This window comes from Fomitopsis serialis (genome assembly GCF_022376445.1).
Source record: "Fomitopsis serialis strain Sig1Antser10 chromosome Unknown B0H18scaffold_5, whole genome shotgun sequence".
Taxonomy (NCBI): domain Eukaryota; kingdom Fungi; phylum Basidiomycota; class Agaricomycetes; order Polyporales; family Fomitopsidaceae; genus Fomitopsis; species Fomitopsis serialis.
This window is the reverse complement of record NW_025954965.1, coordinates 944,500-971,911: the sequence shown is the minus strand read 5'-3', so window position 1 is coordinate 971,911 and position 27,412 is coordinate 944,500. Positions and strand designations below refer to the sequence as shown.

Below are 27,412 nucleotides of genomic sequence, written 5' to 3'. Positions count from 1 at the left end.
TGATAAATTGGCGTCTCAAACGTTGGGATAACCTACAGCGGAAAGGATAGACTTGGGCAGACCGCAAGCGACAGCGGCCAGTAAATACTGCGAGGTGTCGTGTGCGCAAGTGCCGCACGTACTAACCGTGGCACTGTACTGCTCACTGGCAACTTGAGTTATGTAAGTAGAGCCTCGGTTGCGCCTCGGCCATACTAAATCTGGGGTGTCTCTTTGTGTGCGACACTTTACAGCTCGATATAAACGTAGTTGTTCTCATTATAAAGTCACTTTGCCGGAGTGGTTAACGGGATCGCCTGCTATTCATCTCACGTTAAAGCGGTGGGAATCGAACAGTCAAGCGGTTGGGCTTTGCCCGCGGGTGTTCGAATCGCCCAGGTGACGCTTTTTGGCACTATTTAGCAATAGTCCAATCGTCTTTGGCAAGCTGCTACTCATGCCCATCTCCGAAGCTCTCTTTTGTGCTCATTTTCCGGAGTAAAAGAAAGTGATTTCAGCGGCTTCGGATGAGTTCTAAGTGTTGCCAGATTGGGCAAGTGCGGTTTCCATAGGCGCCGATGCTTCGTCTTTTCTCCCTCTTTTTTTTTGCTTCTCCATGTGCAGCCTCCGTACCCTGAGTACATGTGCAGCCATAATAATACGTGTTGCCCTTCCTTATCCCACCAAAGGCGGTAAAGTGCGCCATGCCGGGGACCAAGTGGTTAAAGGCTGGGTAAAGGCCTTGTCAAACTCTTCCCGCCATGCTAGCGTACTTAGCTAGAGATGTGTCTAACATTGCTTCATCTACTAACAATGTTCATGAACATCTTGACTAGAGGCAGCACTCGAGGTTCGGTGGTGGAATGTGCGGGGTGTTGCGGATGTCGCATGAATAAGTGTACATGTGTACCGAACGCCCAGCGCTTAAGAAGACAGCACTTGCCTAAACAGGCAACATCCACCAAATACGAAACTTCGCTTCTTCCTACACAAGTGGATGCAACCAACACTTAAGGAACATTGGGATGCAGAAGCAAAAAAGAAAAAAAGACTGCCCCACTGAGGGTCGAACTCAGGACCTTCCGATTATAGTAATGAGGTTACATAAGCAACGCAGGCGTGAACCTTTGTCGACACAACCACCTTAACAGTCGGACGCTGTAACCAACTCAGCCATGGGGCACGGAATATTCTCCGCTTTAGTGCTTGCATAGACCTTTGAAAGTTGGAAGACACTATATGGATGAATGTCAGAATTGGTCACAGTCGAGAATTGTGCTTACAGGCTACAGTATGGATACTATGGAATGAGATTCGCGAGATGTAGGGTTCTGTCTATGAGCTGGTGATATTCGGTTCAATAGCCAGTTGTGTCTCGCATCTCGCATCCCACACATTGGCTGGTGAGAATAACCTACCAATAAGGGCCGTTCCGAGGTGACGGCGTCCCCCGTACGGCGGCTTCCCGATGACGATGAAGGCACGTAGCAATTACTTGCACCAAAGTGATGGGGTCTGCGGACTCGATCACCACGCAATTGTTCAGCGTGAATGATTGCTATACGGACAACATGCATAGTTGATGACACAGATGTCTAAGCTGCCCCCAAACATGTCCATCAGTATGCATATACCACGCGCACGACGACCGCACTCACGATACATGAAGGACGGTTGAACGTTGCACGATGGCCGCACTGACACGTATCATGTGCTGTGTTGCGCGATGAATTGCTTCGCATATTCGACAAACTGATCGACTTCCGGCTCAGTGATAGCATTATACAATGATACTCGGATGCCTGTATGGATCGGTCAGTCCCACCGGAGAACAATAGATGCATCTGCCAGACTGACCTCCGACAGATCTGCCATGGACGATGTCAGAACGACCAATGGCAAGGAAAACTGTGACGGTCTCACCTGTGTCCTTTTAGCCCCTTCATGCCGGCCCGCTCGGCTCCCTCGAGGAACTCCTTCTCAGCCTCCGGCCCAACGACCTCGAAGACGACGTTCATCCAGCTCCCCGAACCCTCCTTCACCTTGCGCTTGAAGACGCCCATCTCCTGCCCTGCCCGGAGTACATCGTACACCTTCTCCGCTTTCCGCTTGTTCGTCTCCTCGTAGTGCTTCAGGCCGCCATGTCTCTGCATCCGCTCGAGCACGAGGCCGGAGACGTACATCGGCAGCACCGAGGGCGTGTTGTACAGACTGCCGGAGTCCGCGAGGGTCTTGTAGGACATCGTGAGCGGGACGGGGGCCGCACCAAGCTTGGCGGCAGCGTCGACGTCCACGATGCAGTCTTGTCGGACGATGAGGATCGTCAGGCCGGCAGGGCCGATGTTCTTCTGAGCCCCAGCATAGATGATAGCATGGTCCGAGAGGTGCGGGATCGGCCGGCACATGAACGACGAAGAGTAGTCCGCAACCAGCGGAACAAGACCGCCGCTCTTGCTCAGGAGGTGGAACGGGAACGACGCCGGCGACGCGTCCTCGTGCGAGAACTCCACGCCGTCCACCGTCTCGTTCTCGCAGTAGTATATCAGCGCGGGGTCCTCCGAGAACTTGAACGCGTCGTGCGGCGGGATACTGTCGAACGCCTTCCCGCCCTCCGAGAACGCGCGCGAGTCGACGACGACGTTCACCTGCGCCCCGCCGAGCCTCCGCGCCTCCTCCGCAGCCTTCTTGCTCCACGAGCCGGTCACGACGTAGTCTAGGACGGTATCCTCCGCCGTGCGCGCGGGGTGCAGCAGGCGGTGCCGCGCGAGCATGTTCAGGACGACGGCGGAGAACTGCATCGAGCCGCCGCCCTGCGTGAAGAGGATGCGGTGCGTCGGGGGCACGTCGAGCTGCGTGCGGATGAGCGACTCCATGTTGTTCACGAATGCCTGGAACTCCTTCGAGCGGTGCGAGAGCTCGGCGATGCCGATGCCTGTGCCCTGGAAGTTGAGGAGCCCCTTCGAAGCCTCCTCGAGGACGGACACGGGCAGGGCGGATGGACCTGCGCCAAAGTTGGCGACTCGAGCGTGTTCTGAGCTCATGGTGTTCTGCTGTAAAGAGAGATAATTGAGGGTAGGCGACGATGGGGAGAAGAGATTTATAGGGACGCACCAACTAATAGACTCCACCGTACAGCACCAGCCGGGCGTTAGAAGGCTTCGTGTCTCAAAGGTAGTACGACTGCGTTGATGAGAGCTGCCGGCAGGGTATGTCGCTAAGTTCTGGTCTGGCTGTGACTCGACCAGAGTCATGCTGTGGCCTGGGTCGCCGCCTCAGTCGAGGCTCACCACAATGACGCGAGTATGCCACCCAGTAAGTGGCGAGACTCTGAGCCGAGCTGCATTCGCGGGCTCTGGTACAGCAAGGGATGTTCTCATACCTATACCTCAAAGTGGTGTGCTGCACAGTACTCTCCGCTCGCACAAATAATAAATATTGGGTTCACATGTACTCATCCGAGCGTGGTTCGTGATATGCGTACACAAGCCATACAAGTACATCCGGAGCAGTGCCGGGCACAGTAAGTATAAAGCAGAGCTATGTATGCGGAGAGAGTACGTATTTCGACGGCGCGTCCATTGACATCGTAACAGGCTTCAGAGGCAACGAGGAAAGGGAACAGTATCAGTAGGCGTAAAACAGTTTCTGTACAACACGAACACGAGGCAACGTGAGCGGGGGGCTAGCGAGACCGGGCGAGACTGTAACTAGAATAACAATACGCATCGGACAGCATGAACGGGACACAATCGTGGTGTTACATCGACTCGGGGACTAGCACGTAGAGTCAAAAGATATGAAGCGAAGGGGGCATCCAAGAATCGAGCGAGCGATATCGCAAGAACGACGTCGGCCTCAATCCGACGGAGGATATCGATGGCAGATTCTTGGTGGAGAGAAGACGAAAGCAAAAACAATAAATCAAGTACTGCCAAGCTTGGGAGGCAGCACGGATAGGTCGAATAGGCGAGGCCATGGCTAGAGGCGAACAAGAGAGCCAAGGGATTAGATCGACGGCTTGTATGCGTATGTTGGCTGTTTGAATATGTGTGGATCGGTGAGCAAGTAAGATCGTAAGTCATCTGGCGATGAGCAGCTGCGGTGGATGGCCAGAGACGTGAAGATACGCGGCGAATACGAGAGACTTAAGATTAAGATGGCGTGCAGGCGTAAATGGAATTAAGCGGTAGTGTGGAAAGCGTCGCGACGTTAATCGAATCGTCCGGATGTTCACGGAGAAAGCGCGTGAGATGGTCGCCAGCTGTCGTCGTATTGGTCGAGGGTAGGGTGGAGACCACAGAAGCGAACATCGGATGGATCGAAGGCCGCCCGGACGGGTGTGCGGGGCGTTGACGGCAATCGATCGGGAGGTAGCAACGCGTATAGGGGCAGCTCGTGTAGGTCAGGAGGTGCGTAGTCAGGAGACCTGTTGGGCGAGTGCCCAAGAGGGTTCGACCGCAACGATGTCCTGCGCGTGCGCACAGGACCGGTGCACGGCGGTGTTGTGCGCATACAGTCGCTCTCTGGCACGGGGAGGTCCGCGATGTCCATGGGTAGCGTAGGCGTCTTCTCGAGCTGCGAGATCCATGGGATGTGGTCGAAGAAGGCAGGCCCTGGTAGGGGAGACATCGGGCACTCGGTCCGCATGCAATGGCGGCGTCGAGGAGAGCGGACGGTGTTGAATGTGATGTTCCGACGTCTCTTCGCGGTCGCGCTACATGACGGTGTCGATTTGGACACCTGGGTCCGTGTCAGCGGACAACAACGCGCGCCAAGGAGTGCCGAATCTTACCGGAGACTTGTTGGCGCGGGGATCGAAGAGATCAAGGGGAGTCGAGAGTCGAGGAGGGCTGAAGAGACGCCGTTGCGGAAGAGCGCGCTGAGGAGGGCGCGATAAGTCGATGGGTGGAGGAGAACGCGTCAGAGGATGCTACTCACCACGTTCTGTTGCGGATGGGCAGACGGGGTTGCTGGTCGACGCGATGAGGAGAGCAGCCGCGGGTTGAAGGCGGGACGCGGCTGGGGCGAGACGATGGGGGTGGCCATGACTAAGACGGCGGCAGGGCGACGAGGCGGGTCGTACAGGCGATGAAGCGGTGCGGGGGCTAAGGATACAGAGGAAGAGATCGTTGCAGTTATATGGGGAGATATTAGAGGGAAAGGTGTGACATTGGCCAGGGCGCGTTGGAGGGGGACAATGGGGAAGAGGGCAGCCAGAGACAGCGACCCTAAAGAGGGGCCGAGAGAGCCGCGCGCCGGCCAAGCGGTGCGGATCTGCCAGACGCGGTTGTGGCGACCTCAATTAGGCGTGTGAACGGAACACCCGCCAGAGGGCCGATGAGATGGCTGCGATGCGCGCGCACGATCGGTGGGAGGAACCTGCGAGGAACGACCAGCTCGGTTGCCAACAGTGGTCAGGGCTGTGCGGGGCGGGGAACAGCGTGGTTTCTGTCGAGCGGTCGCGTGCGGACGCGGCTTATACGACTCGCGAGACCGTGACGCGGTCGCGAGAAGAGAAGAGATTTTGGAGAATCTGGAGAAAGCGGCGCACTCACATTTGGCCCGCTCCGTCGTCACATCCTGATGAGTCACGCGTCTTCCCCCGACCCGCCGGCAAGCCAGATCGCCCCGTCGACGCGTCGCCACTCGCGTCCGTCGCGCGTCTCCCAGCACGCTGCGTGCGCGCAAGTGTCAACCAACAATTGTCAATTGTCTGCGTCCTGCACATGGACACCACAGTAATTGTCATCCTAAGAGTCATCCAACACGCACGAAAACACGTTGACTCACCGTGGCTCTCAGCTGCAGACTATATTAGACCCCCAGGCGTTTCTTGGTGATGGACGTGCACTCGGACGCACCCGACGATTTGTTTCCGTGAAGGACTCAACCTGCGTCACCACCCCATCGCCCAGATGAGATCCTTGGGATCCATCATGGAGCGCAACGCCACCGGACCACAGCGACCAATTCCACCGGAGGATGACTGAACTTACGGGATATTCGGGATGACACGTCGACCAGGCGGCGAGTAGCGAGCGCCGAGCGCGCCGTTGGGCACGACGCTCTGGGTCGGCCGATGCCTGCACGTGGCAGGAGGTCTGCCCATCACGGCCATTGGTACGATCGCTGTTTGCAACATTACCGTACGCAGCTTTGACTGTCCTGCAGCCTCGGAGTTGCCAACCGTTACAATCAGTCATAATACCTGTCTGGAAGCCCCAGGGATAGTATCTGGTCAGTTGCGAATGTGTAATTATCGCTCACACAAGGTAGTTGTTGACAGTACTTCCAATATACAGCCAGTCTGCGGCGCAATGTATGGCGTCGGACCCAGGACGGCCCATCGCGCGGTCAACATCCATTATAGGTCGACACTGCTAAGCCGCTTGCCATCGACCTGCGCGCGCCGCTACAACTCCTCATGGGCAGACAGCGGCGAAAGCATGGCGGCGCTGGACCGGTGGATCTCCTCGACACCGAACAGAAAGCTCACCGGTGGTATTCGTCAAGCAGAAAATCCAATATCGGAGGAAACACGCGCAGCATGCCGCCATCGAGGAGGAACGCTCGCACGTCTACCTCGCTGCCCCGGGTAATGGGCGAGTCAGGACAGGTGCGTAACGGCACCTGCTTTGTATTTCAGTCGTCGTTGATTGAGTGGTCATGGATACCACGACAGTTGGCGGCATACCTGCGGGCCCTGACTACCGGTTTGAATACCTACCCAGTGCCACTACTCTGTTTCGGTTCTCCGCCCTAACTTTCAATGGGCATTTCATCCATCTGGACCGTGAGTACGCCGCGACGGAGGGATACCCTGGTGAGCTCGGAGCACAGCATCCGTGCCCTGGACAGTACTGACCTGGTCGAAGAGCGACTCGTACACGGGCCACTTACTGCGCTCATGCTCCTTGAAGCATTCTCGATGCACTATCCCTCTACTCCAGTCAAATCCTTCGAGTACCGCGCCGTGAACCCGCTCGTAGTGAATCGAAGAGTCGCAATATGTGGCAAAGAGCACAAGGGCAGTGGTGTGGTGCAGGTTTGGGCGGAGGATGCTGAGACAAAGGCAGTAGGCATGCTTGGCCGGATCCAGTTGTAGTGTGTGAGCACAGTATTTGGGGCATCTGTAACATTGTGTATGAGTAGAGGAGTGTCCCGTGTTGTTGCTGAGCGTCCCGGAGAGTGTGGAGGGACCCGCAGGCCTGTCGATCGGTTGATCGCCCGTCAGAGGCGCGTTGAATGAGACACGATCACGTGCAGACGCGAATGTGGCTGTAGATCTTGTTGAACGCGTTATCACGTGATGTGTGTATACTGGTGTTTAAAAGGCTTCGACGCGCCGCGACGGCCTTCCAACATCTCTTGCCCGCTCTCCACCACCATCTCTCGCACTTCTCCCCTCTTGACTCTGAGTACGCCTTTCGTTCTGCTTCCTCTTGGATTCGTGCTGACTTCAGTTGCGTAGACAACAGCAATGGCCCCCAAGGTGAGCTGACTGTGCCTCGTGGATAACTCGCGAGTGGCACGTCTTAACGCGTCTCCAGCCCGTATCCACTGCCTCTAAGGCTCCTGCCTCTACCACTGCCTCTAAGGCACCTGCTAAGACAGAGGGCAAGGCTGCGAAGAAGACCGCTCCCAAGGCAGCGGGTGCCGACGGGGAGAAGAAGAAGCGCCGCAAGGCCCGCAAGGAGACGTACAGCTCCTACATCTACAAGGGTGCGTGTGTTAAGTACTGCGGTGGTCGAAAATAGGTTTTGACGCGTGTTCGACGCGTGGCAGTGTTGAAGCAGGTGCATCCTGACACGGGTATCTCGAACAAGGCAATGGCTATCCTCAACTCGTTCGTCAACGACATCTTCGAGCGCATTGCTACGGAGGCCTCCAGTAAGATTTTTTTTTCTACTTTATGTTGGTTTGGCTGCTCAACGAGGGCATGCAGAGCTCGCGTCATACTCTAAGAAGTCCACTATCTCGTCACGAGAGATTCAGACCTCTGTTCGTCTCATCCTCCCTGGTGAGCTGGCGAAGCACGCGATCTCGGAGGGTACGAAGTCTGTGACAAGTAAGTCATCTACGTGTATCCGTTTGTGTTGTGTGCCTCACGATGTGTTCAGAATTCTCTTCCTCCCAGAAGTGATCTGTATTATACTCAGACTGGTTTACGTTGTCCATCTTGTGTCTGTATTTCTACACTATGATACGATCCTAGGCCTCCGGTGTCACGTATATGGAAGCATTTTTCATGGTCCACGAAAAGCAGAATGAACGAGACACTAGTACAATGAGTTGAACAATCGTCTCAGAAGCCTAGTTGGGGGTGTCAGTAAACAAGGACGTCTAAAGGTTGGAGTAACGCACCGTACTTGTTGCCGGCCTCTTTTCGGTTCCGCCGACCCTGAGCAATCTGCTCTTCCAATGCCTCCCGGTTTTGGTAAGCCTCCGTGAGCAGTGTAGACAATTGATGTCGAGTTCGGGCTCTGCCACCAAGAGCGGCACCCTACATAGCTATCAGTACATCCTTCATACGAAGCGCGGGGTAAAATGTTACCTTGATGTTCATCTTCGGTGCAACAGGCACGTCCGCGCCTCCTGTCGTCAGTGCCTTCTTCTCTTCCCTATCCTGAATCTCTTCTTCGCCCTCTCCATCTCCGAGATCGCGCTGACCTCCTGTACACCCGCCGTCTCCAGATTCTCGAAGCCCTTTCCTGCGCCCTTCTCCAGCGCACGCACATGATTGTCGTAATCTTTCTTCCATTTGTCGTAGAACTTGCGGTAGTAGTCGGGATCATAGGCAGCCCAGGCACCTGTGGGTAGCATGTAGTAGCCGGGATATGAATCTTGAGGTGTGGGTTCGGGAGGGACGAAGTCCTCTATCTTGGGAGCGGAGGAGACACCCGGAATGAGGGGCAGTTTCGGTGGGGAGGATGCAGGCATGGAAGGTGGTGCTTTGACGGCAGATGGAGCACTGGATATGCTGGACGAACCTATCATCAGATGAATAATGGATACTATGCTCGCCGAGGACGGAGCATACCTAACGAGAAGAAGTCGACAGCCGGTGCCGAAATGACAGAGCGGACAGCCCTAGGTCGCTCGGCCTTCTCTTCCACGGACACGTTAGCTTTCCCTTTCACAAGTGATGGAGGCAGAAACGGTAGGGAAGACGGCGCCTTAGATGCCTCTGGTGCTTCTGGTGCGTCCGTAGACTCATCCTGGTCGTATTGGTCATCGTCTGGCACATCCTCCACAAGGCCGACTTGGACGACCTAGCTGGTCCTGTATTGAACACAAGACCAGGGCCGCGCCCCGCACCAAGCACACGTTCCGGAGCAGCAAGAACAGGCGCCTTGTTCTTCGGAGCCGGCAACATGGAGAGCAATCCTGATGTGCGTGCGCCAGGCTCTATACGGGCCTTCTTCGCAGGCGGCCCGTCGTCGTCGTTCTTGTCACCTTCTGGAGGTAGATCTGGCAAACCGATGGCTATCTTCTTTGGCCGCTTGGCTTTAGGCGGAGGCAGCGACAAGCCTCCTGCAGGTTTTGAGCCCGAGGGAACAGCATTGGTGCTTTTCGAAGGCGGCGGAAGGGAGATCGACGACTTCTTAGCAGGTGGGGGAAGCGATGCAGCCAGCGATGACTTGACTGTAGACTGTGTGCTTTTACTTCGGTGTCGCTGTCGCTGTCACTGCCGTAGCCTTCGACACCGAGCATGATGGTGAGTTCGTGGTGAGTGTCAGGGTGAAGTCGAGTATGGGCGTCGTTCGAGGCGAGCGCGTGAAATGCGTTGTTCGACGCGTCTGCGACGCGCTCCGTCCAGTCTGTGGCTTCAGCCTTCTGCGACGCGCTCTCAAGCCAACACAACACAACGCGATGGCAAGCTTTGCTTCTTCGCCCGCGCCTCGCCGCACTGTCGCGAGACACACGCCTACGCGCCAGTCCCCGCCCGTCAGGAGAAGACGAGCAAGCCAAACGCCAGGGCCTTCTCGGCTCGCCACTCCCTATGCAGCTCGTCAACAAGACCACCTGTCTTCCGTCAGGGATGACGAGTCTGATCAGTCAGGCATGGATCTCGACGATGAGACGGAGATTCGTGGATTGAAGCCCGAGACTATCTTCGCAAAGTCGCCGGAGCTAACCGCCACCTTCTACTCTCATCTCCCGGTGGAGGTGAAGCAAGTGCTGAAAACAGCAGGTAAGTCATGACAATGGTAGCCATCTCTGCACACTGAGGGGTTTGATGCATGGCAGACTTCCTCCGGGACGTCTACACCGGAACCGTCGACCCGTTAACCGGATATGCGGTAGTCTCTTCAGAGGAAACATGTTTTGTCTGGAAGTATGCTCAGGTATGTTCTTGATCATGCGTTATGTACTTCATGTGCTCAAGGAAGCAAAGGCTTTGACTGGCACACCGACATGTTACATCTTTCTCTGTCCTACAAGTGGCACGAGCGACCCCATGGATACTCCCTTCCATGTTCTCGTTCCTCATGGCCCGTCTCGCGAGCCCGGGCTGATTATCATCTCTCCGAGAGGTCAAGTACGATTTTGGGATGGTCTCGGTATGGGCCTGGCTGGCGGAGATAACTTCGCGTTTTCTGTAGTCGAAATGGAGGATGGTGAGACAGTGACCGCCCTGACGCGTGCCGACGTACGTCTCCATCTAGTCCCGGGTCGATGCCTGGGCTCATAACTTGCACGCAGCCGCACACATATCTTGTCTCTACTTCCTTCGGCAAACTCTGGCGTCTCACACTGACCGCTAGTGGCGGTGGCCACAGTCTCACCCTTCACCAGTTTGGCCGCCGTCAAACTGGCCTCTCGCTTACACGCATGATCCCTGGGCTTTGGTCGGCGCCCAAGCTAATCCCTCGGCCAGGATATGTAAACAGCGTCGCCCTTGGAGAGGGGACAGCGGACGGCACGGGACAAGATATCTGGGCAATTGTTGACTTACGAATCCAGAGGTGGACTATGTCTTTTGAGGGCTGGGAAGAATTACTGCTTGAGGAAGACGTGTCCGGCATCACCGGTACCGCCATCAGGCAGGCATTCCCGTCAGCTCCCCTGGACGATGCAGAACTAAACCTCGAGCTATTGGACATGAAGTTGGATGGGTATGTTGCTGGTTTTAACGTACTAAATTTGAGTACTGACCATGATTCAGCTCGCATGATCTGATTGTCCTGATTTCTTATGCGGGTGAAGAGGATCCTACTGCAATGGATGTGGGTAACAACCCTCGGCGCATCTACGCCATTGTTCGATTGCACAGCACGTCGGAGGGATTCGAAGTAAAGGCAGTACGGGCTGTACCATACCAGAGTGTTCGCATTGTCTTGTTACCACGCGAGTTGCAACTGACAGATTTTCGCAGATCTCAACCTCTGGCGCTCCCATGCATCCTCGATTGCAGCGCGTCCTGAATGGAGAAGTCTTTGCCATCCAGTTCGGCGACGCAGTGACCATCTGTGCAATAGGTAATTCTATACACCACCTGTCTTGCGTTCGATCTAACGCCCACCAGACAAGGAGTATATGGACAGACTTATGCTGAAGTCTGCTACCGATCGTACCCTAGGCGTCGGAGTAATTGAGAGAGAGAGTGAATTGCTGTTGCTTACTGCTGCGACCTTGATGAAAGCCTACGTCAATATGGATCGTGTGGCCCGGTTCGACCCTCAGTAATTTCGATATCGCCAACTCTTCAGATTCCCCACCTAACACCCTTGCTACAGGACGGGCCGGGCCGACCTGATCAAGTCTACGATGACACAAGCAATACTATATGGATCCCATCCGGAGGTGAGCCCGTACATTGATCATCCATGTCTATTTCTCATCATCATTCCTAGAATCCTCTCCACTTCAGTTTTCCGCCTGAGATTGACGCAGATGCTTTAATGTCTGGAGCCGAGCAGCTTAGTCAAGCGGTACTGGAATCAGGTTCGATTGCCCGTATGCGCAATTTGTCATATAAACTGAGTGCTCTATTCGGCCCTTAGATGGAGAGATTGTGCGGCCCAACCATGACTCGCAGGCGCAGATGGTTAGCCGCAAAGAGAGGCTACAATTCCTCATCCGCTTCATCAATGAAAATGGTGTCTTGACAAAGGTAACGACCCCCGTCAGAAACCGCATCATGCTCTCATGGGCAAATGTCGGTTCTAGATGTCCCAGCGTAGCCGACAGAAGCTGGCCACCAACGACGAAAAGCTTTACGCCGCACGTCAGCTGTGGTCTCGCCATGCCGACTTCATCGGGTAAGGCTTGCTGCCATTCTACGACGAAGAAATATTCTGATGTGCTTCTAGGTCGGATCACGCTCGCACAGTATTGTATGATGCCGTGTACGCCTTTATGGTGGCCGTGGGCGAGGGCTACCATGAGGACTTCGTCAGGGCCTTCTTCAGACTGAAAATCCAGGACATCGGCAGCCTGCTGCCTCATGTCTTGGAGATCGTCCGGCAGGCGTCGCGCGAGCACCCCAGAAGCCTACCCGACGACATCTGGCAGGCAAATGAGATTGTCCTGGCAAGTCTTACCTCCATGGACCCAATTGCGTCGCTGATCGCAAGGAGTAGACGATCATCCAGTCAGCCCTTGATCACCGAGACCTGAATAAGGGTGTCTACGGCCTTGAGTACCCACTCATCGATCCGTGGACGAGCCACCTTACGACATGCAACATCGTGGCGGAACTGTTTGGCACGACGGAGAAGCTCGTCGAGACACCGACTGCAGATCCGGATGCTGCGGAGTCGAGGAGTCGACCGAGGTCGCAGCTCCCTGAGCTAGGTTCCTTGCTCTTCACTTGCATACAAGAACACCTTGATTGGCTCAAAAGGTCCGTTCCATGTCTTGCGGCCCGATAGGAATCCCTGACTGACACCTTGACAGCCCCCTTGCGCACGACGTAATCGCGGAGGCAGATCAGCGACAACAGGACGTCGAGGATAAGTTCCGACAATTGCGGCCTGCGATACTTGAGACACTACGTAAGGCGCTCCACCGACCGTACGCACGTCGTTGAAATGCTCACCGGCTATTCGACTAGGGCGGAACGGATTTGCAACCCATGCCTTGCACCTGGCTGAGCAATACCGGGACTTCCGGAGCCTCGCGTCCTGTGCAACAAGGATACTGTGTACCCCCCGCAAGACAACCCTAACGCGGCACGCATCCAGTCGTATGTGGACAAATTCAGACAAGACTTCACGGACGAGCTCTATCGGTGGTATATCGAGCACGGTACGGTCATTGGTTCCGAACTAACAACTCTGCTGAGTATGGCACTTCTCCAGGAGAATTACGGACGCTGTTCGCGCAGGAGCACGATCAATACCTTGATGAGTTCTTCGCCGAGCATCCACAGCCAGACATCTCTTGGATCAATGATCTTGGACGGGCCCGCTATGGCCCCGCATCAGATGCGCTGCTTCATGTGGCAGGCCATGCAAGCGAGCTGGAGGTCAAGCATGTGCGAACCCCTAACGTGTCTGCGCAGTATGACACTGACTGGCGTGTCCCACAGCTCGTGCTCAGCATCGGCAAGCTCTCACAGCTCGCGCAACTGCACGAGGAAAACGGCGTCGTCAATCAAGACGTCCTGGATGGTACGTCCATCATTGTCCGAAGCCGTCGCTGACTCGCCCTCAGCTTTCCATGACGGCCTCGACTTCGTGAGCGTGCACGAAACACTGCTAGAGGACCTCAAGTCGGCCCTCGCGTCTCTCCGCGGTAGGCAGCCGCTGGAGACGCAAATCGAGACAATCACGCAAGCGAAGGTATCGAAGCTGTTCGATCGCGCGGCATTACAAAATGTACGTCCGCAGAGCGGATTCTGTGTCTGTCCTTTGTACTGATGCGGCTCGCCCAGATTTCCGTCAGCTCGTTCGCCAATTGTTGCAGGGCAAAGCGTTATCTCCGGAGGACATGGCTGATGTCCTCAGCCTGAAGGACAACGCGTCCAGCCCGGAGGATTTTGCGACCGCTCTCCAGCTCTTGGCCCGCGCCCAAGTGAGCGGTCCCTGTTACATGTGCTGAGACACTACTGATCATGTCATATAGAACATCCCCGACGCAAGGAGAATATCCGCCTTCCGGACCGTCTGGAGGCGCATCTACATACACGACGAGTAAGTCGCCGCCAACCTTCCCTCACGCCACTCTCACGCCTCCCGCTCTCTCCAGCTGGGAGTCCATCCGACAAACCGCCAACATGACCGACGCGGAGCTCAACGCGCGCTTCCGGAGCACCGCGCTCTACGTCGCGCTCCAGGCGACGCTGCTCGCGCCGCACGCGCCGCCGGGCTACGTCTCGTCGCCCGCGGACGCGCTCGCGGTGCCCGACGCCGCGGAGATCGCGCTCCGGTGGCCGGGCATGTCGCCCGACGAGGTGGAGGCGGTCGCGGGGGACTGTATGAGGGAGCGGGAATACCTGGCGGTGCTCGGCTTGGAGGGGATGTATCAGAGTATGAGGGAGCTCGTTGCGGAGGATGCGGGCGCGGTGTAAATTTGACTTGTAGCCGTAGTCTCATTTCATTCGGTGCCTATACTGTGGTGTCTGTAAAAGGATCTGGCCTCCGTACAAAATGCAATATTACTCTTCTCTGTCTGGCTTCCCGCTTCCGAACGGGTGCTCGACCCTCGCCATCACCCGCTCGTACGCAAGCCGCGCGCCGAGGAGGACGCTCGCCCAGTTGCGCCGGCGCCACTCCGCGCTGTACGCGCTCTGGCGCACCGTCTCCTGCTCCGCCCACCGCCTGTAAAACCCCGACAGCGCGAACTCGCGATCTTCCGCGGCGTACGACTCCGGGAGGCTGTCGAGGAACGCGCGCTTCGCCGCTGCGAAGCGTAAGTTGCTCTGCATCCAGGCGGTAAATATAAAGGTGGAGTTGGACGGGGAAGGGACTTACGTCGGTCCAGAAGAGGTGATTATATGCGTCGAGCTGCTGCCGCTGCATCTTCCACTGGTACTCCTGCGTGTCGCCCGCGAACTCCCTCAGCGAGTACGGGTGCGTGACGTCCGTGCGCAATTCGGGCACCGCATCGTCGTAGATGACCGGCCGGAGGTTCGAGACGGGGTCGGAGGGGCCTATGAGGTGCCCGCGGACAAGTGTGGCATGGAGTCGTCGGGTTTGAGGACGGAGCCCGCGAGAGAGCATGGTCGTCCGGGAGAGGATCGACGGGGCTGGGTCATGTGATACCCGTTTTGCGGGGACATTCAAATGAGCAGTCAAATTCATTCTGGCGGCATGCAGAACCAAGTGAAGGGGGGATGCAAGAGGATACATTGCAAGGCTACGGTAATGTGCTAAAGGGAATGAGTCCATGGATACGAAAACCCGCTGCAGCTTCAAGCCTCAGGCCTCAGTGCCCGCCCTTCACCTTTTCCGCCGCGTGCTCCGTCACTTCCTCAACCTTCTGCGCGTAAGCAGACGATGGCTTGAAGACACCCGCAGCCACCCACGAACCCGCAAGCAGACCCAACAGCACCCAGAGACCCCGGACCTCGTCGGAGTCCAGCGTGCGGGAATACGACTTCTCACCAGACGTCTCCGTCTTCGCGGCCACGTCGAAGGCCTGGCCGGCGACCTTGGAAGGTTTGAATGACGTAGGGAGGCTCAGGTCATCTGCGAAGTCTCGCCAGACGCTCTGGTCCTCGGACCTGGCGGGCGCAGTCTCCGCTGTATAAGCTTCTTCGTCGGAGCTGAACAGGTTGTGCGTTGGGCCCCCGCCGTGGTGCGTGACTGAGCCTGCTACAGCGACCATCTTCGGTGCGCTTGCGCCGGCATCAAAGTCTGCAGAAGATTGAACTTTGGGAGCAGACGCGCCCCAGAGGTCTGGGAGCAAGGGCTGTGTGAAATACATAAGGTCACGTCAGAACTTCTTCCGAGTATGGCGGTCATGGGAAGCTATGACGGAGTACATACAATCTGTATTGGTGTTTCAGGATCTGGCTGCGAAAGATCTGGAAGGGCCACTTTGAAAAACTCTCTGGGGAACTTGGATAACGGGGGAGGCTCCGAAGTGGAAGGGATGCCTGGGACCTCCGCCGTAGAGGCATGGCGAACCTGCCTGGGGACGTTGGCAGAGACGGTGGGTGCAGGGGTCATGGACTTGCGCTCGTCGTCCTTCTTGAGGCGGGTGACGAGTGTGGCCTTGGTACCCTGCCTGGGCCTTGGTGAGTGAAACTCGCGGGAGCCACGCTGGACATACTGAGAGAGGCCGCGCCTCCTCGCCTCCCTCTTAAGCTCGCTGACGGTCTCAGATTCCCATGGCTTCGTCAGGAGGACAGTAGAGACAAAGCTGCGGCGGTAGGTGGGCGCTGCCCGCAGGGATGTGCGCTGGAGGGCGATACGAAACATGGCGAGAGGAGGGACGAGTCAGGCTCGTGCGGGAGGCGTGCAGCGCGTCCAGCTCAGTGGATGATGTCACCGAAGCAAAATGCAGATCGAAAAAGTCGCCGATATTACGGACGCACGTGATCGCATGCTCGGGGCCGGACCGCTCGCCGCCGGGTGCATGGGCGTCGAGGGCGTCGCGGCGGGCGTGCTCGAGACCGACGTCGACGGCGAGCAGGGCACAGCGCGAGGACGACTCGACTCGTGCGCAGCGTGTGGGACAAGTATCGCACTCATCATCGGGGCTATCCAGGCCGATCAGAGGACGAGCGGGGGAGAGCCTGCCTCGTGTTCGCCTGCCTCGTGTTTCCGACCACTGCGTTTTTGGGCGTACATGACTCTGGGTGTCTGTGTATCCCCTCTAATCTCTCTTCATCTCTCCCTCACGTTCCCGCCTTCCTCCCCCTTCCCCCCTTAGGTCACGGCCATGCTTCTTTCTCCAGCGTGCGTGCCCCCGTGTCGCTGCCTCACCGCTCACGCCCGCCCTGACCCACTCCCTGCCTCACAGTGCTTCAAATGCCAGTCTCCCCTCCCAGGGCTTCTGGGGCCGGTTCAAGACTCCCAGGAACAAGGAGCAGCAGCTGCCGCAGAAACAGCCAGAGATGGCCCTCGCCAGGCAGCGCCTCCTTACCCTCGCCTTCGGCGACATGGAGACAATCCGCATGGTCCGTCTCGCTTAGATTTCTCGTCTAGATGTCTCGCTCAGTCTTCACCCCAGCTTCCCCCATCGTTCATGGTATGTTCTCTCCAGCGCTCGTGCGCGACACGACGCTTGACCAGCCGTGCAGGAACTCGATGGGCTGGCTCGAGACTGGATCAAACCTCCCCCAGATGCCATCTACAGCCTCCGGGTCCCTACCGAGTTTGCCTCGCTCCATGCTGCAGTGAGTAGTGGCATGATGTGACGCACGGCTGATCACTGACTGTATGCGCAGCGACTGGTCGCAGGGCCGTATATCTACGTGAGTTTGCTGCTGTGGGGTCGCCCAAAACCATGTTCACTGAATCCTCCATGCCAACAGCTGACGGGAGAGGACTCCTATCAAATCGCCACGATGGGGGTGCAGGGTTTGCGAGTAGAGATCGTCAGTGATGGTCCGCCCCCGCCCGAGGATGAGCCTCCGTGAGTCCGATGTCGATTCTTCGAGCGTCCCATTACTAATGATATTTGCCCACTGAATAGTCCGCCACCGTATGTGCATACTACCTCATCTTGAACGCATATACTCACTCCCTCTCTAGGCCTCCGCCTGTACTCGAGATGCCGGCGACCTTCAGTTTGGAACTTACTCCGGGTCAACACGTTGCGCTAGACACAACAGTGACATCAGACGAGCTGGACATGGCCCGGATGGAGGACGGAACGACGGTTGACGGCACCTTCTGGGGCAAGCTCGACATCGTGCACTCGGGCGACACGCACAAAATGGACTTCTCCGGGACGCGCCTCACGAATACGGAGAACGTCTCGACAGACCTCATCGTCGACGCGCGCGTCATCAACAAGCTCGCCGCGGTCGCGAAGCCCTCGACGGCCAAGTGCCACCTCAGCCTCCTCGCGCCAACACAGCAGTACGTCGACATCATGCTCTCCCTATCGCCCTACTGGAAATTGGGCATCACCTGGCCGCCGGCTGAGCCGGTTGACGAGAACAAGTTCAAGTACTTCGTGCGCGTGCACCCCGGCGGTGCCATGGAGCATTTCGAGACCGAAACGACTGTAACGTCCTTGTATTACGAAGCGGTGTGAGTGCTCTGCGCCGCCGGATCGGAACCGGTTTGCTGATACTTGTTACCAGACCCGACCCTTCCATGGTAGACCCGAGCGACTTCATCTCTCCCAGAAATAGTTACGCATTGAGCTTCCGTGACTTTGTGCCGCATCTGTTTAGCGTCATGGGGCAGCTTGGACTGTCTCTGCGCGCCAGGACCGACTTCGTCCAGTAAGTGCGCCGCACTCCCCTGTCCACCCCCTCTAACGACGCTACCCCGTCTTCCAGAAGCAACATGAACGCGTTCACGCAGCACCGGAACATCGCCTACCGGTTCATGAGCCCCGCGAAGATCGCGTCCGCGGTCGACATCTCTGTGACGGCGGAAAACTGCATCTTCACCCGGCTGTTTCTGATGTTCCGCGGCGTGTCCGACGACGACATGGGCCTGTTCTCAGGCGCGGGCGAGAAGGAGGCGATCGCGGTCAACTGGCGCGCGCACGTCGGCTGGACGGAGCACAGCAAGGACAACGAGCAGTTCCGCGTGCTCGAGATCTCCGTCCTCGAGGTGACGTAGACGGGAATGACATGACACGACACGACACGCCCGCCTGGCCTCATTTATTTGGTATTTTTGGTCGTTATTGTTGAGAGTGCGCCTGTTTGTTTTGTTATCCTTTTCTCTCTCTTCTCTCGTTCTCTTCGCACCGTTGTTGTCTTCGCTGGCACCGCATGTCTCCTAGGTAATCACGACTGCTTCTGTTCCCTCACCATCTCCTCTGGTCCCGATCCGCGGTTCTGATCCCACCCCATCCCCACCTGTAGTCTTATTGCTCATCTAGTCTCTCTGTCTCCGTGTGCCCGCGCCATACTACCTACCTTCGCGGCGGTCCCGTGCTCATGCCGCACTGCTGCCTATAGTTCGTGTCACGCTTCTGGAATGCGTACGTTATACCTCCTCCACCACCACGGACAGAAGTCCACCTGCTGTCTTCGCTGTCGTAGTAATGATCATGACCATGTAGCGATTCTTCTCTCCCGCGTTTCCTCCTTTCCCCTTTGTATGCGGCTCGTCTCCGCGCATTTGTATTGCTGGCTGGTCGAATTTTACATGTGCTTTGACCCCAATTCGACGGCGACTAAAATGGAGCACTCGGGCATCGCTCTGAAAGGTTTCGGAGGTCCGGCTAACACAGGACACTCGTGAATTATACATTTCGTTGGGGTTGCAGATGTGAGTCTCGTTACACAGCGTGACAGGAAAGCAAGCTACACTGAACAGCGACGATACAAATAACGATACAGGCGTCATGGTCAAAGCTACCTCTTCCAGTTCATTCACTCCATGTCCTCACCGACTCCCGCTACCTATTCCAAGGCGGCGGGGAGAACGAATGCGGACTCGGCGAGGGCGTGTGGAACATGTTCATGGGGTGCGGGCCGGGGAACTGGCCAGGCGCGGGCATGAGCGTCTGCATGATGCTCTGGTGGGTGTTCGGGCCCCGCATAGTCGGGCCCATCTGCTGCCCGTTCATGTTCATCTGCGCGATCTGCGTGGCGATATTGCCCATCATCGCGGGCGTGGCCGAGGAGACGGCCGTTGGCGGCGCGGGGGGTCTCCAGCTCTGCGGGGCAGGGTGAGTACGGTCCGTGGGGAGGGGACGCGGTGGGGCGGACTCACGTATTTCTTGCCCTCCCGGTAGAGCTCGTCTAGCTTCTCGTCGAACATCCCTGCGGACTCGAGCATCTGGTACGTCTTGTAGAGCCGCAAGGCGGATAGCGCGTCCTCGATGGAGTCGTGCGTGTCCGTTTGGATGTTCTCGTTCAGGACGAACCAAGCGAGGAATCGGAGGGACAGGCGTCGCTGCCGGTTTGGCAAGAAATACAGGTCAACAGTGTCAATGACCTGCTCGGGGGCACGAAGATGTCTGCAACGGTGTCGGGCATGATCACCTGTATGCACACAGCGTGCGACGGAGAGACGCACTGATGATACGGAAGTCCTTGGACAGTCCGTGACCGATGAATATGCAGCCGAGGTCTACCAGTAGACGAAGTTTCTTGTACACCAACTTCAATGGAGTCAAGGTATACCGTGTGATGCGAGGGTCAAGATCCCCGACTACAGGCGCATCAGTTTCGAAACAATCATGAGTGACACCGGGACCTACACCGTATCCAGAGAACTCCGTCAAATAGTCGACGATCACTTCGCTCGTGTGTATGTGGTCATCGATGAAGGGAACGCCTTCGCTGGGCCCTTCGCCACGCAGCACTGACACGCGAGCGAGGCTGAGACGCGCAGGCCGGAGCACCTTCTTCGTGCCGTCCGACCGGAACTCTGTCTCTTCCTGTGCATGGACACGAACTCGGCATCGATCGCGACCAGTGTCCCGGGCTTCGGCAGCTCGTCCTGTCTGAGAGGCTTGTGCTTGACAAACTTCTTGTCTCGGGTTCTGCGGGACGGAGTCAATTCGTCTCAGCGATGGAAGGAGGGGAGCACGGACATGGCGATGTTCGTGTCGCGGCAGAGGATCGACCGATCGATACTCGTCGGCAACCCGCTGAAGTCGAGTCGTTGAACGAGCTCGACTCGCTCCAGGTACAGCACGCAAGGCACCTGCAGTCGAATGAGCACAAATTACACATTAGTGTGCCCAGCATCACCTTCCAGTTCGACGGGAAGCTCAACGCCTCTTCCTCGGTGATGCCGTGCACGACGAAGTCGTTGAACAAGTACCACGAGTATTCGTGATCCGAGTCGAAATGATGCTCGCTATCCGGTACTGCAGCTAGGTCAGAAGTCACCCAACAGCGAAATGTATATACTTACCCTTAACAACCGCCACCAAATGCGAATTCTGATCCTTGGTCACGACCTGCACGACCATAGCCTGCGCCATACACCTTTGATCAAGAACCGATCGGGAAAGAAAACGTGGTGCTCGTACCCTCAAGTCGTATATGGCACCCTCAGGATCCTCCATCCCCTCTAGCTGTCCATGCAGCTCCACAGAAGGCTTGAGGAACGTCTGATTCCGGTTGTCCCTCCAGACCTTGTGCGTCTCTTCCGAGTGACAAGCCGCATTCACAGCGAGGAGAGGCGGCAGATCTTTCGACCGTATGACCGCTTCGACTCGAACGTTGCGAAGTGCTTGCACGTCTGACATGTGGCCTTGTGTGTCGTGGGGCGCAGCAGGGAGGTGCGCAGTATCGACGCGAAGCTTATCTCGACGAATGGTCATTCGAGAGCGGCTGCGTGCAGTCAAATCAGACGGATGTATGCGGCGAGAGAGGCGAACGCACCTTCCGGGGTATATCATGTCGATGACGTGCGTCATGTTCTCCTTCTCCCTGACGGCCTTGCAGTTCGAGCAGGTATGACGTTCTTGGCGTCGATGCCCAACAGCTGTGTTATCGGCGCAGGTGCCGGAGATATAGTAGTGGGGACATTGACGGCGAGGGATTGAGGACCGGGTTGTGCGGGAACGAGTTTCCTTCGGAACTCAAATGGTCGACCAGGAAGCGGTGGAAGGATTGGATCATATGCGCATAGCTGAGCTCTGTTGTCTCGCGTCCGAAGTCGATGAGCTCTATGGCATTGTTCACTGAGGAAAGCGGGTCAGGCCTCTGCAGAGCAGTGGCATATAGAAGCTTACTCTGAGCCAGGACGCCGACGGTCTTGCAGAAATTGCTCGCTTGACAGTTTTTACCCCTGGCGTCTTCGAGCATACGAACCGCAAAGCCCAGTTCGCACAGGAGCAGTGTTCCCTCGGACAATCAGTGGCTATGTGAGACTTTGCAAGCCTGCTAATCGGTAGGTTGTAGCGCATGAGCTGGACCATCGCGTTCGTGTACGAGTTCGATATATGCGTCTCCAGACCGCTGAAGTCGTCCGGTTGTAATACCTACAGATGAGGGGTGTTATTTCTGTCTAACGCAGATATGATGCTGACGACACTTACGCGAAATCGAAGTCTTCCACACCGAACTTCGAGTACTCGATCTCGACCTTGCGGTACGGCTTTGGGATGACATCAGGGTCATACTCGTACGTCGGCGTGTCGAGCTCGGACTAGCCAGCTCGTCAAAACACCATCAAGCACCGATCAGTCGCACAGCATACCTCTTGCTCCCTTTACCACTTCTGAAACGCCCGCCAGGCCGCGCGGCGCAGTGATGCTACGTTCCGCCGGCCTCGCAGTTCCTTCGGCAAGGCGGCGTATGCGACGTTGTCGTTGATCTTCATAGTGTTCAAGATAATCTGCGGGATCTTGGGAGGAGGAGGGTAGTGGAGACCGCTCGAGATGAAGTCTGGTGTCCACGACGAGAGGAGTTTCTCATTATAGTAGGGCATGCCAATGACGTTCATCGGCCTGGATCGTAGGTGACTACTTTTCTCAGAGGCGGAGAAGCGGCATACGCACGTTGAGTCCGTCCATTCGATCTCAGGCAAGGGCTCCGGTGTGTCTGCCCACTCTATAGGCTTGCCCTCAAAGCCATTGAAGGGGACGCTAGCACCTTCTCGGCGGCCGACACGAGATGAACAGCACCATCGGAATCACCGAACGCTAGATATGCTCCAGTGGCCGAGACCGCGGTAGCAGTGATGTACGAAGGCGCGTCGAGCTGTCGGGTTGTTGAATGCGCCTGAATTATACATGATCTCGCACGCAAATACCTGATAGAATTCGTTCACGGTTGGGTTGGAGGCATCGACGATGTTCACCAAGCCTTGATGTGATGTGATGGCAAGCGTTGACGGGCGTTTGGGTATCATGTTGATGAACGCAGGACCGCTTGCGAACGGCAATGGCGGCAGCGGTTTTAGTGCACGCATATCATACACCTTGACCAGCGGGTCGGGAAACGGCCGACCCTGCCTGATATTTGGGATGAGACTTAATACACATATTGAGGCGTATAATCACCTTGTGCCAAGACCAATAGTATAGATGTAGTTTCCGCTGGACTCGAGACCTTGTATGCCGCCTGTGTGGGCCCGGACAGAATTATTGCCCTCGTGCCACATTGCGTTCCGAGGGTCATGTAGTCGTAGGAAACCATCCGAAGAACCGGATACAAGATGTGTACTAGGATACAACAGATGCGTTAGTACAGCGGACACTGGCGATCGTTGCACCACGGAGCCCGTATGCGAGTTGAGGATCATCAACTCCGGGTCGCATTAGCAAGGCCAACATGCTGGTGGTATTGCAAGACATTGCCGTTACAGATACATTGGATCTGCAGACAGTTAGCCTTGTCCGCGACCCGCTGAAGCGGCATGGAGGCGCACCGGTGATTCCACTTGTTCACTCCGCCTTTGCCCCATGCTCCTACACTTTCACTGGCAACACCAAATGCCCGGACGGTGGAGTCGCCTGCGGCGATCCTCTTGACTGCAAGCCCACCTCCGATGGGAACGTTACACCCCGCATCCCTTGCGGGGTGTATACGCCATAACGATCCCCGAGTTTAGACCAGTCCATAGCGTGTCCGAGACGGGGTCGAAGGCCAAGGCAGTCACGGGCTGTGGAAAGACATCGCGCTGATAGGTGATGGGTGCGATTTGGCGATACGTGGTCGCCATCGCTGTCAAGACGGGAGTGCAGCAACCCTCATGGACGGAGGGGAGGCGTGAAGAAATGGCGGGGGGCAGACTCAGATATTTAATTGTGCACGCACATGGAATCGCCCTGATCACGATCATCTCGGGGCGATCTCCGTCTCACTCAAGAACCACGTCCTCGAGGCAACCTCTCTCCAGATACTACAAAATTACATTATTTACATCTGCCACACGTCTCATGTCGTTCCCCCCACTGAGCCCCCACCGAGCCGTCAGTTGTACGGCGCCAACAGCTGGTGCGTGAGACCAATGGTCGCGATCTCCCGGATGTCCTTGAGCCTCTGGATGAGATCTGGCACTGTCTTCACCGCATTCCAGTGAGCCTGTCGTGCAGTGTCAAGCTCTGCGAAATTGTCCGACCCGTGAAAGAAGTCCTTACATCCACAGAGGTCCAGCCGATGATCAACCCAGCGTGTCGTCGTCCTCGACCGTCGGGCCCCACACAGCAGAAATCGCCCCGTGGCTCTCGGGCAAGCCGTTCACCGCCTTCACAAGCCCATCAAGCTGGTTCTCCAGTATCTCCTTCGATACTCCGGGGATGACCTTCATGTACGCGAGCTCAGTCGCCGGGGCTTCAAGGGCCTTGTAAGGCTCAGCCAGAGGCTGGATGTGGATGACACTGGATCCGGCCCGGCCATGAACTGCTGAGTGTGTTTGCCGAGGATGGGGTACTGCACTGGATCGGCCTGCAAGTTCCTGTGGTCCTGCAGTTCCTCCCAGACTGTTAACGACTGTCAGCCGGATGCACACGCGCGAACCAGCTCACTTACTGTTGTATACGTAGACCGTCTTGGGTCTTCCGACTCTTGCCCGTAGTAGATCCTGTTCATCGGTCAGCTTCCCGCCGACCATCGAAGAAATCAACAAGGACCTACTTGATCAGGCCCTTGGAGCTCTTCAGGAGATCCAAGGCAGGCTGGACAAGGCTCTTGTCCTTGGGGTTAGCAAGGAATGCCTCGTTCGCGGGCGCGACCGCGACTTCAACACAGGGCAGGGACATATCGTGTAATTGCAAGCTGGGAGTGCAGAAGTATGCGATCCACGACTGAAGCTTCCGCTTATATGGTCGGCTGAGCAGTTCACAAGGCTCGCTGAGTCACGGGCACTCGAGATGCACCTCATCGTCGGCCGCCAGCTCTCGATCTGTGCACCTCGGAGCCTCCAGGCACCCGGGCCCATATCCTGCTGTGAGAACATGATTGAGCTAATATCTGCACGGATGTCCGGGATTCCGCTCGCAGGATTAATGGTTTCTAGTATCTCATCTCGGTCCCCTCGGTGTCCGCGCGAGACGGGAGACTATGTGCATTGAGAATACGAGTACCATACTTGGCTTGCATAATTGCGGATGACACAGCGATGCCGCGCCTTTGGAAGGATCGGCTCGATCACGGAAGGGTTCTGAAGTCAACTGGCGATTCTCTGCACGGAACCCGGATAAATCATCATAGCAAACTATACCCCTACACATGTACATTCGTCTTTGAACTTACTCGCGTCAACGCAGACTTTCTGAGGACGTCTACACGACCTCCCTCATCCAGGAGCTGGCCTGGCCGACAGCTCGTTACTAGCGCATTTAGACCGTCAGAGGGGCCTTCGCCATCAGTGCAAGGATGTCATAGCCAATATTCGCCGCAGCGATCTGCGTGATCTCATCTAAATCCCGGGGTCAGCAAATATGCGAAGTCTGAGTCAGGGGTGCGCTAACCTTGTGTGTCGTAACCTGCACAATATGGCGATGTTTATGAGTGGAAGATCTGCCTCGGTGCATGTGGCTACGCACCAGGAGCAACCTCTACGATGTCTGCGCCAACAATTTTCAGGCCAGCGAGGCCCTGCATGATCTTCTTGATCTCCTACACAGGAAATCCACATGGTATCAGTTGAGATCCTCATCTAGAACCTGGTGACGCTCACCCTTGTGGTGATCCACCGATCTCGGGACTACCAAGGGACCGTCAGAGAGAAGCGAGCTTCCGACTCAGTCATTACTCACGTTCCGGTGCTGCACAAATCGGAAGATGATCAGATTGAGTCATACGCAACGAACGAAGTCAAAGGACGTACGCAGGGGCCATGCCAGGGTCAATAACGTCAATGTCCAGAGTGACTGGCGAGTTGCGTCATTGAGCATCAGCCGCGAGACTCGAAAGGCCGCTTACTGTAGACTGGGTTATCCCAACGGTGTCCCTGATCTTCTTCACCACGCCTCGCCAGCCGATCTCCTCGAGGTCGTCCGCGTGCGAGATGACGAAGCCGACTTCGTAGTCTTCTCGTAGTCATCCCAGCTGCTGAGCGCGCCCCGGATGCCGACGTGCTACGACGATGTACGTCGTGAGTGACGAATGCGATGATATCGATGGAGAACTGACGATATTCGTATTGTTGGGCGCAATAGACCTTCGTTGTGGGCGTACCAGAAGTAACTGCCGTGCGAGACAGGGACCTCTCACCCGGGAGCCATGGGCTGCCGCCCTGTTGTAGATGTTCAACGCATTTCACAGTGTCATGTAAATCAACTTACCCATGCCCTTGGTTCCAAGTATCTGTAGAACGACACAAGAGCTAAGTGTATGCGACCGAGATGGCTACGTACCGATGTGGCTGTCAAATGAATGACACTGACGGGGCCGTAAACCTCCGCAACACCACGGAGAACGGGAGAGTGATCGTGTGATCACCACCGAGGGTCAGACACGAGGATGGAACTTGCCGTCCTTCGCCAGGCTGGTGCCTTCGAAAGAGCGGAAGCTCGTCTTGGAGAGCACCATTTTGTTCGCAGCCTCGAGCTGGCGCAATGCCACCTTGTTGTCCGTGGTCACCATTGCTACAGGACTAGCTCAGGGACGTGCATGCATATGGACTGACATATACGTACGAACATCACCGCAGTCAACGATGTCAAGGTAGTCAGAGACACGGATCTTCATGGGCACGTTAATCCGCTCAATACCCAGGCGGCGCCACCCTGACGGATTCCGTTGGGTCCGAAACGTGCTCTGCGTCCCGTAAGCATTGTATGCGCGCTTCCGCCGTCTGTAGACTTACCCAGGACGAAAGCTAGTCGCGGTGTCAAAGGGGGCACCTGCAAGGAATTGGTGTGTGGAAGTACGGTCTATGGTCAAATGAACATACCAAGAACAGCGACATCATACGGACTCTCTGAGTCCGCACCGAAGCATCTGAGAGGTGCAGAACGAGCGAACGTGGTGAGGCCATTCCAGGACTCCCTGGTCCATGCCTTCTGGTAGATTCCATCTGACGCGAAGAGCTGCGTGAAGTTCGCCGCCTCTTTCTCGTGTACCCGGGGTGATGATTCCAGGACCTGCTGTTGTCCAAGAGCCTGCGAGCCTGCCAGAGCCAATGCAAGTGTTACGACGGTCGTAAGGATGGAGAACATCGCTGCGGCTCAATGTGGGGAAGGGGGACCGACTGCGACGATGAGCGCGAATGCCTTCTCATTTATGAGCTCTGCTAGAGAGATAAGCTGCGTCGCGGTCCAGATACCGGCATGGTATGCGGGCATGTCTGAGGTACCGTAGCGGGCGATAGCAAGTAGGAAAGGCTGGGTGGAGGGAGGAGATAAGCAGCAACTGTGTGTCGACCTGCACTTATCGCCCTCCTCCTGCCGCGTCGATCGTACATATCACGCGCCCCGCCATACACTCGAGGCCCAG

General features: G+C 56.5%; 12 protein-coding genes and 2 non-coding genes across 14 annotated transcripts; 5 read left to right on the top strand and 9 right to left on the bottom strand.

Annotated features, from left to right (window-relative positions):
- Positions 1 to 265: 265 nt before the first annotated feature.
- On the top strand, positions 266 to 384 carry B0H18DRAFT_t37. The gene has a single exon. It is a non-coding gene; the product is annotated as a tRNA-Ser (tRNA).
- Positions 385 to 1,030: 646 nt separating this feature from the next.
- Positions 1,031 to 1,162, bottom strand: B0H18DRAFT_t36. The gene has a single exon. It is a non-coding gene; the product is annotated as a tRNA-Asn (tRNA).
- Positions 1,163 to 1,220: 58 nt separating this feature from the next.
- Positions 1,221 to 3,376, bottom strand: B0H18DRAFT_1092632 (phosphoserine aminotransferase). Its single transcript, XM_048032321.1, has 5 exons — positions 3,088 to 3,376; positions 1,903 to 3,029; positions 1,837 to 1,847; positions 1,638 to 1,781; positions 1,221 to 1,579 (listed from the first exon to the last, which is right to left on the bottom strand). Exons 2-4 carry the CDS (start codon positions 3,018 to 3,020, stop codon positions 1,687 to 1,689), a joined length of 1,224 nt encoding a protein of 407 aa, XP_047898854.1. The 5' UTR covers positions 3,021 to 3,029; positions 3,088 to 3,376; the 3' UTR covers positions 1,221 to 1,579; positions 1,638 to 1,686.
- Positions 3,377 to 4,082: 706 nt separating this feature from the next.
- Positions 4,083 to 5,208, bottom strand: B0H18DRAFT_495343 (uncharacterized protein). Its single transcript, XM_048038302.1, has 3 exons — positions 4,918 to 5,208; positions 4,772 to 4,858; positions 4,083 to 4,719 (listed from the first exon to the last, which is right to left on the bottom strand). The coding sequence occupies exons 1-3, from the start codon at positions 5,023 to 5,025 to the stop codon at positions 4,210 to 4,212; spliced, it is 705 nt and encodes a 234-aa protein (XP_047898853.1). The 5' UTR covers positions 5,026 to 5,208; the 3' UTR covers positions 4,083 to 4,209.
- A 1,457-nt stretch (positions 5,209 to 6,665) lies between these two features.
- B0H18DRAFT_979339 (uncharacterized protein) lies at positions 6,666 to 7,093 on the top strand. Its single transcript, XM_048044386.1, has one exon. It carries the CDS (start codon positions 6,749 to 6,751, stop codon positions 7,082 to 7,084), a length of 336 nt encoding a protein of 111 aa, XP_047898852.1. The 5' UTR covers positions 6,666 to 6,748; the 3' UTR covers positions 7,085 to 7,093.
- A 98-nt stretch (positions 7,094 to 7,191) lies between these two features.
- Positions 7,192 to 8,250, top strand: B0H18DRAFT_927686 (histone-fold-containing protein; the record flags this gene model as incomplete). The annotated part of the gene is made up of 5 exons (XM_048041658.1): positions 7,192 to 7,397; positions 7,451 to 7,471; positions 7,530 to 7,701; positions 7,765 to 7,869; positions 7,925 to 8,250. Exons 2-5 carry the CDS (start codon positions 7,460 to 7,462, stop codon positions 8,248 to 8,250), a joined length of 615 nt encoding a protein of 204 aa, XP_047898851.1. The 5' UTR covers positions 7,192 to 7,397; positions 7,451 to 7,459.
- Positions 8,251 to 8,258: 8 nt separating this feature from the next.
- B0H18DRAFT_1114814 (mitotic checkpoint regulator, MAD2B-interacting-domain-containing protein) lies at positions 8,259 to 9,693 on the bottom strand (the record flags this gene model as incomplete). The annotated part of the gene is made up of 7 exons (XM_048033169.1): positions 8,259 to 8,292; positions 8,349 to 8,482; positions 8,534 to 8,652; positions 8,712 to 8,969; positions 9,020 to 9,251; positions 9,305 to 9,583; positions 9,646 to 9,693. 7 exons carry the CDS (start codon positions 9,691 to 9,693, stop codon positions 8,259 to 8,261), a joined length of 1,104 nt encoding a protein of 367 aa, XP_047898850.1.
- A 351-nt stretch (positions 9,694 to 10,044) lies between these two features.
- On the top strand, positions 10,045 to 14,497 carry B0H18DRAFT_1082732 (uncharacterized protein; the record flags this gene model as incomplete). Its single annotated transcript, XM_048031573.1, has 22 exons — positions 10,045 to 10,174; positions 10,231 to 10,328; positions 10,379 to 10,633; positions 10,687 to 11,099; positions 11,150 to 11,309; positions 11,360 to 11,462; positions 11,510 to 11,666; positions 11,721 to 11,787; positions 11,838 to 11,928; positions 11,988 to 12,097; positions 12,154 to 12,245; positions 12,297 to 12,516; positions 12,567 to 12,829; positions 12,883 to 12,980; positions 13,040 to 13,111; positions 13,144 to 13,233; positions 13,287 to 13,462; positions 13,517 to 13,598; positions 13,642 to 13,805; positions 13,873 to 14,001; positions 14,053 to 14,120; positions 14,176 to 14,497. 22 exons carry the CDS (start codon positions 10,045 to 10,047, stop codon positions 14,495 to 14,497), a joined length of 3,360 nt encoding a protein of 1,119 aa, XP_047898849.1.
- Positions 14,498 to 14,584: 87 nt separating this feature from the next.
- On the bottom strand, positions 14,585 to 15,149 carry B0H18DRAFT_869642 (uncharacterized protein; the record flags this gene model as incomplete). Its single annotated transcript, XM_048040034.1, has 2 exons — positions 14,585 to 14,848; positions 14,901 to 15,149. The coding sequence occupies 2 exons, from the start codon at positions 15,147 to 15,149 to the stop codon at positions 14,585 to 14,587; spliced, it is 513 nt and encodes a 170-aa protein (XP_047898848.1).
- A 205-nt stretch (positions 15,150 to 15,354) lies between these two features.
- On the bottom strand, positions 15,355 to 16,721 carry B0H18DRAFT_1182347 (uncharacterized protein; the record flags this gene model as incomplete). Its single annotated transcript, XM_048035977.1, has 2 exons — positions 15,918 to 16,721; positions 15,355 to 15,840 (listed from the first exon to the last, which is right to left on the bottom strand). Exons 1-2 carry the CDS (start codon positions 16,350 to 16,352, stop codon positions 15,355 to 15,357), a joined length of 921 nt encoding a protein of 306 aa, XP_047898847.1. The 5' UTR covers positions 16,353 to 16,721.
- Positions 16,722 to 16,815: 94 nt separating this feature from the next.
- Positions 16,816 to 18,677, top strand: B0H18DRAFT_1082731 (uncharacterized protein; the record flags this gene model as incomplete). The annotated part of the gene is made up of 9 exons (XM_048031572.1): positions 16,816 to 16,832; positions 16,897 to 17,053; positions 17,107 to 17,124; positions 17,177 to 17,272; positions 17,324 to 17,350; positions 17,411 to 17,511; positions 17,631 to 18,134; positions 18,188 to 18,331; positions 18,389 to 18,677. The coding sequence occupies 9 exons, from the start codon at positions 16,816 to 16,818 to the stop codon at positions 18,675 to 18,677; spliced, it is 1,353 nt and encodes a 450-aa protein (XP_047898846.1).
- Positions 18,678 to 19,260: 583 nt separating this feature from the next.
- Positions 19,261 to 23,755, bottom strand: B0H18DRAFT_979313 (uncharacterized protein). The gene is made up of 23 exons (XM_048044385.1): positions 23,535 to 23,755; positions 23,400 to 23,497; positions 23,303 to 23,347; positions 23,032 to 23,193; positions 22,782 to 22,983; positions 22,638 to 22,729; positions 22,528 to 22,614; positions 22,287 to 22,476; positions 22,066 to 22,175; positions 21,858 to 21,985; positions 21,760 to 21,822; positions 21,552 to 21,708; positions 21,407 to 21,454; positions 21,269 to 21,324; positions 21,052 to 21,230; positions 20,934 to 20,994; positions 20,768 to 20,886; positions 20,608 to 20,720; positions 20,466 to 20,556; positions 20,274 to 20,445; positions 20,084 to 20,222; positions 19,782 to 20,028; positions 19,261 to 19,725 (listed from the first exon to the last, which is right to left on the bottom strand). The coding sequence occupies exons 1-23, from the start codon at positions 23,691 to 23,693 to the stop codon at positions 19,465 to 19,467; spliced, it is 2,979 nt and encodes a 992-aa protein (XP_047898845.1). The 5' UTR covers positions 23,694 to 23,755; the 3' UTR covers positions 19,261 to 19,464.
- Positions 23,756 to 23,757: 2 nt separating this feature from the next.
- Positions 23,758 to 24,895, bottom strand: B0H18DRAFT_979310 (uncharacterized protein). The gene is made up of 5 exons (XM_048044384.1): positions 24,608 to 24,895; positions 24,499 to 24,554; positions 24,375 to 24,453; positions 24,140 to 24,351; positions 23,758 to 24,075 (listed from the first exon to the last, which is right to left on the bottom strand). Exons 1-5 carry the CDS (start codon positions 24,730 to 24,732, stop codon positions 23,945 to 23,947), a joined length of 603 nt encoding a protein of 200 aa, XP_047898844.1. The 5' UTR covers positions 24,733 to 24,895; the 3' UTR covers positions 23,758 to 23,944.
- A 17-nt stretch (positions 24,896 to 24,912) lies between these two features.
- On the bottom strand, positions 24,913 to 27,135 carry B0H18DRAFT_1182287 (uncharacterized protein; the record flags this gene model as incomplete). Its single annotated transcript, XM_048035976.1, has 12 exons — positions 24,913 to 25,391; positions 25,444 to 25,458; positions 25,519 to 25,591; positions 25,653 to 25,679; positions 25,732 to 25,740; positions 25,898 to 26,004; positions 26,153 to 26,210; positions 26,260 to 26,281; positions 26,445 to 26,562; positions 26,614 to 26,732; positions 26,784 to 26,820; positions 26,871 to 27,135. 12 exons carry the CDS (start codon positions 27,133 to 27,135, stop codon positions 25,312 to 25,314), a joined length of 930 nt encoding a protein of 309 aa, XP_047898843.1. The 3' UTR covers positions 24,913 to 25,311.
- Between the last annotated feature and the right edge of the window lie 277 nt (positions 27,136 to 27,412).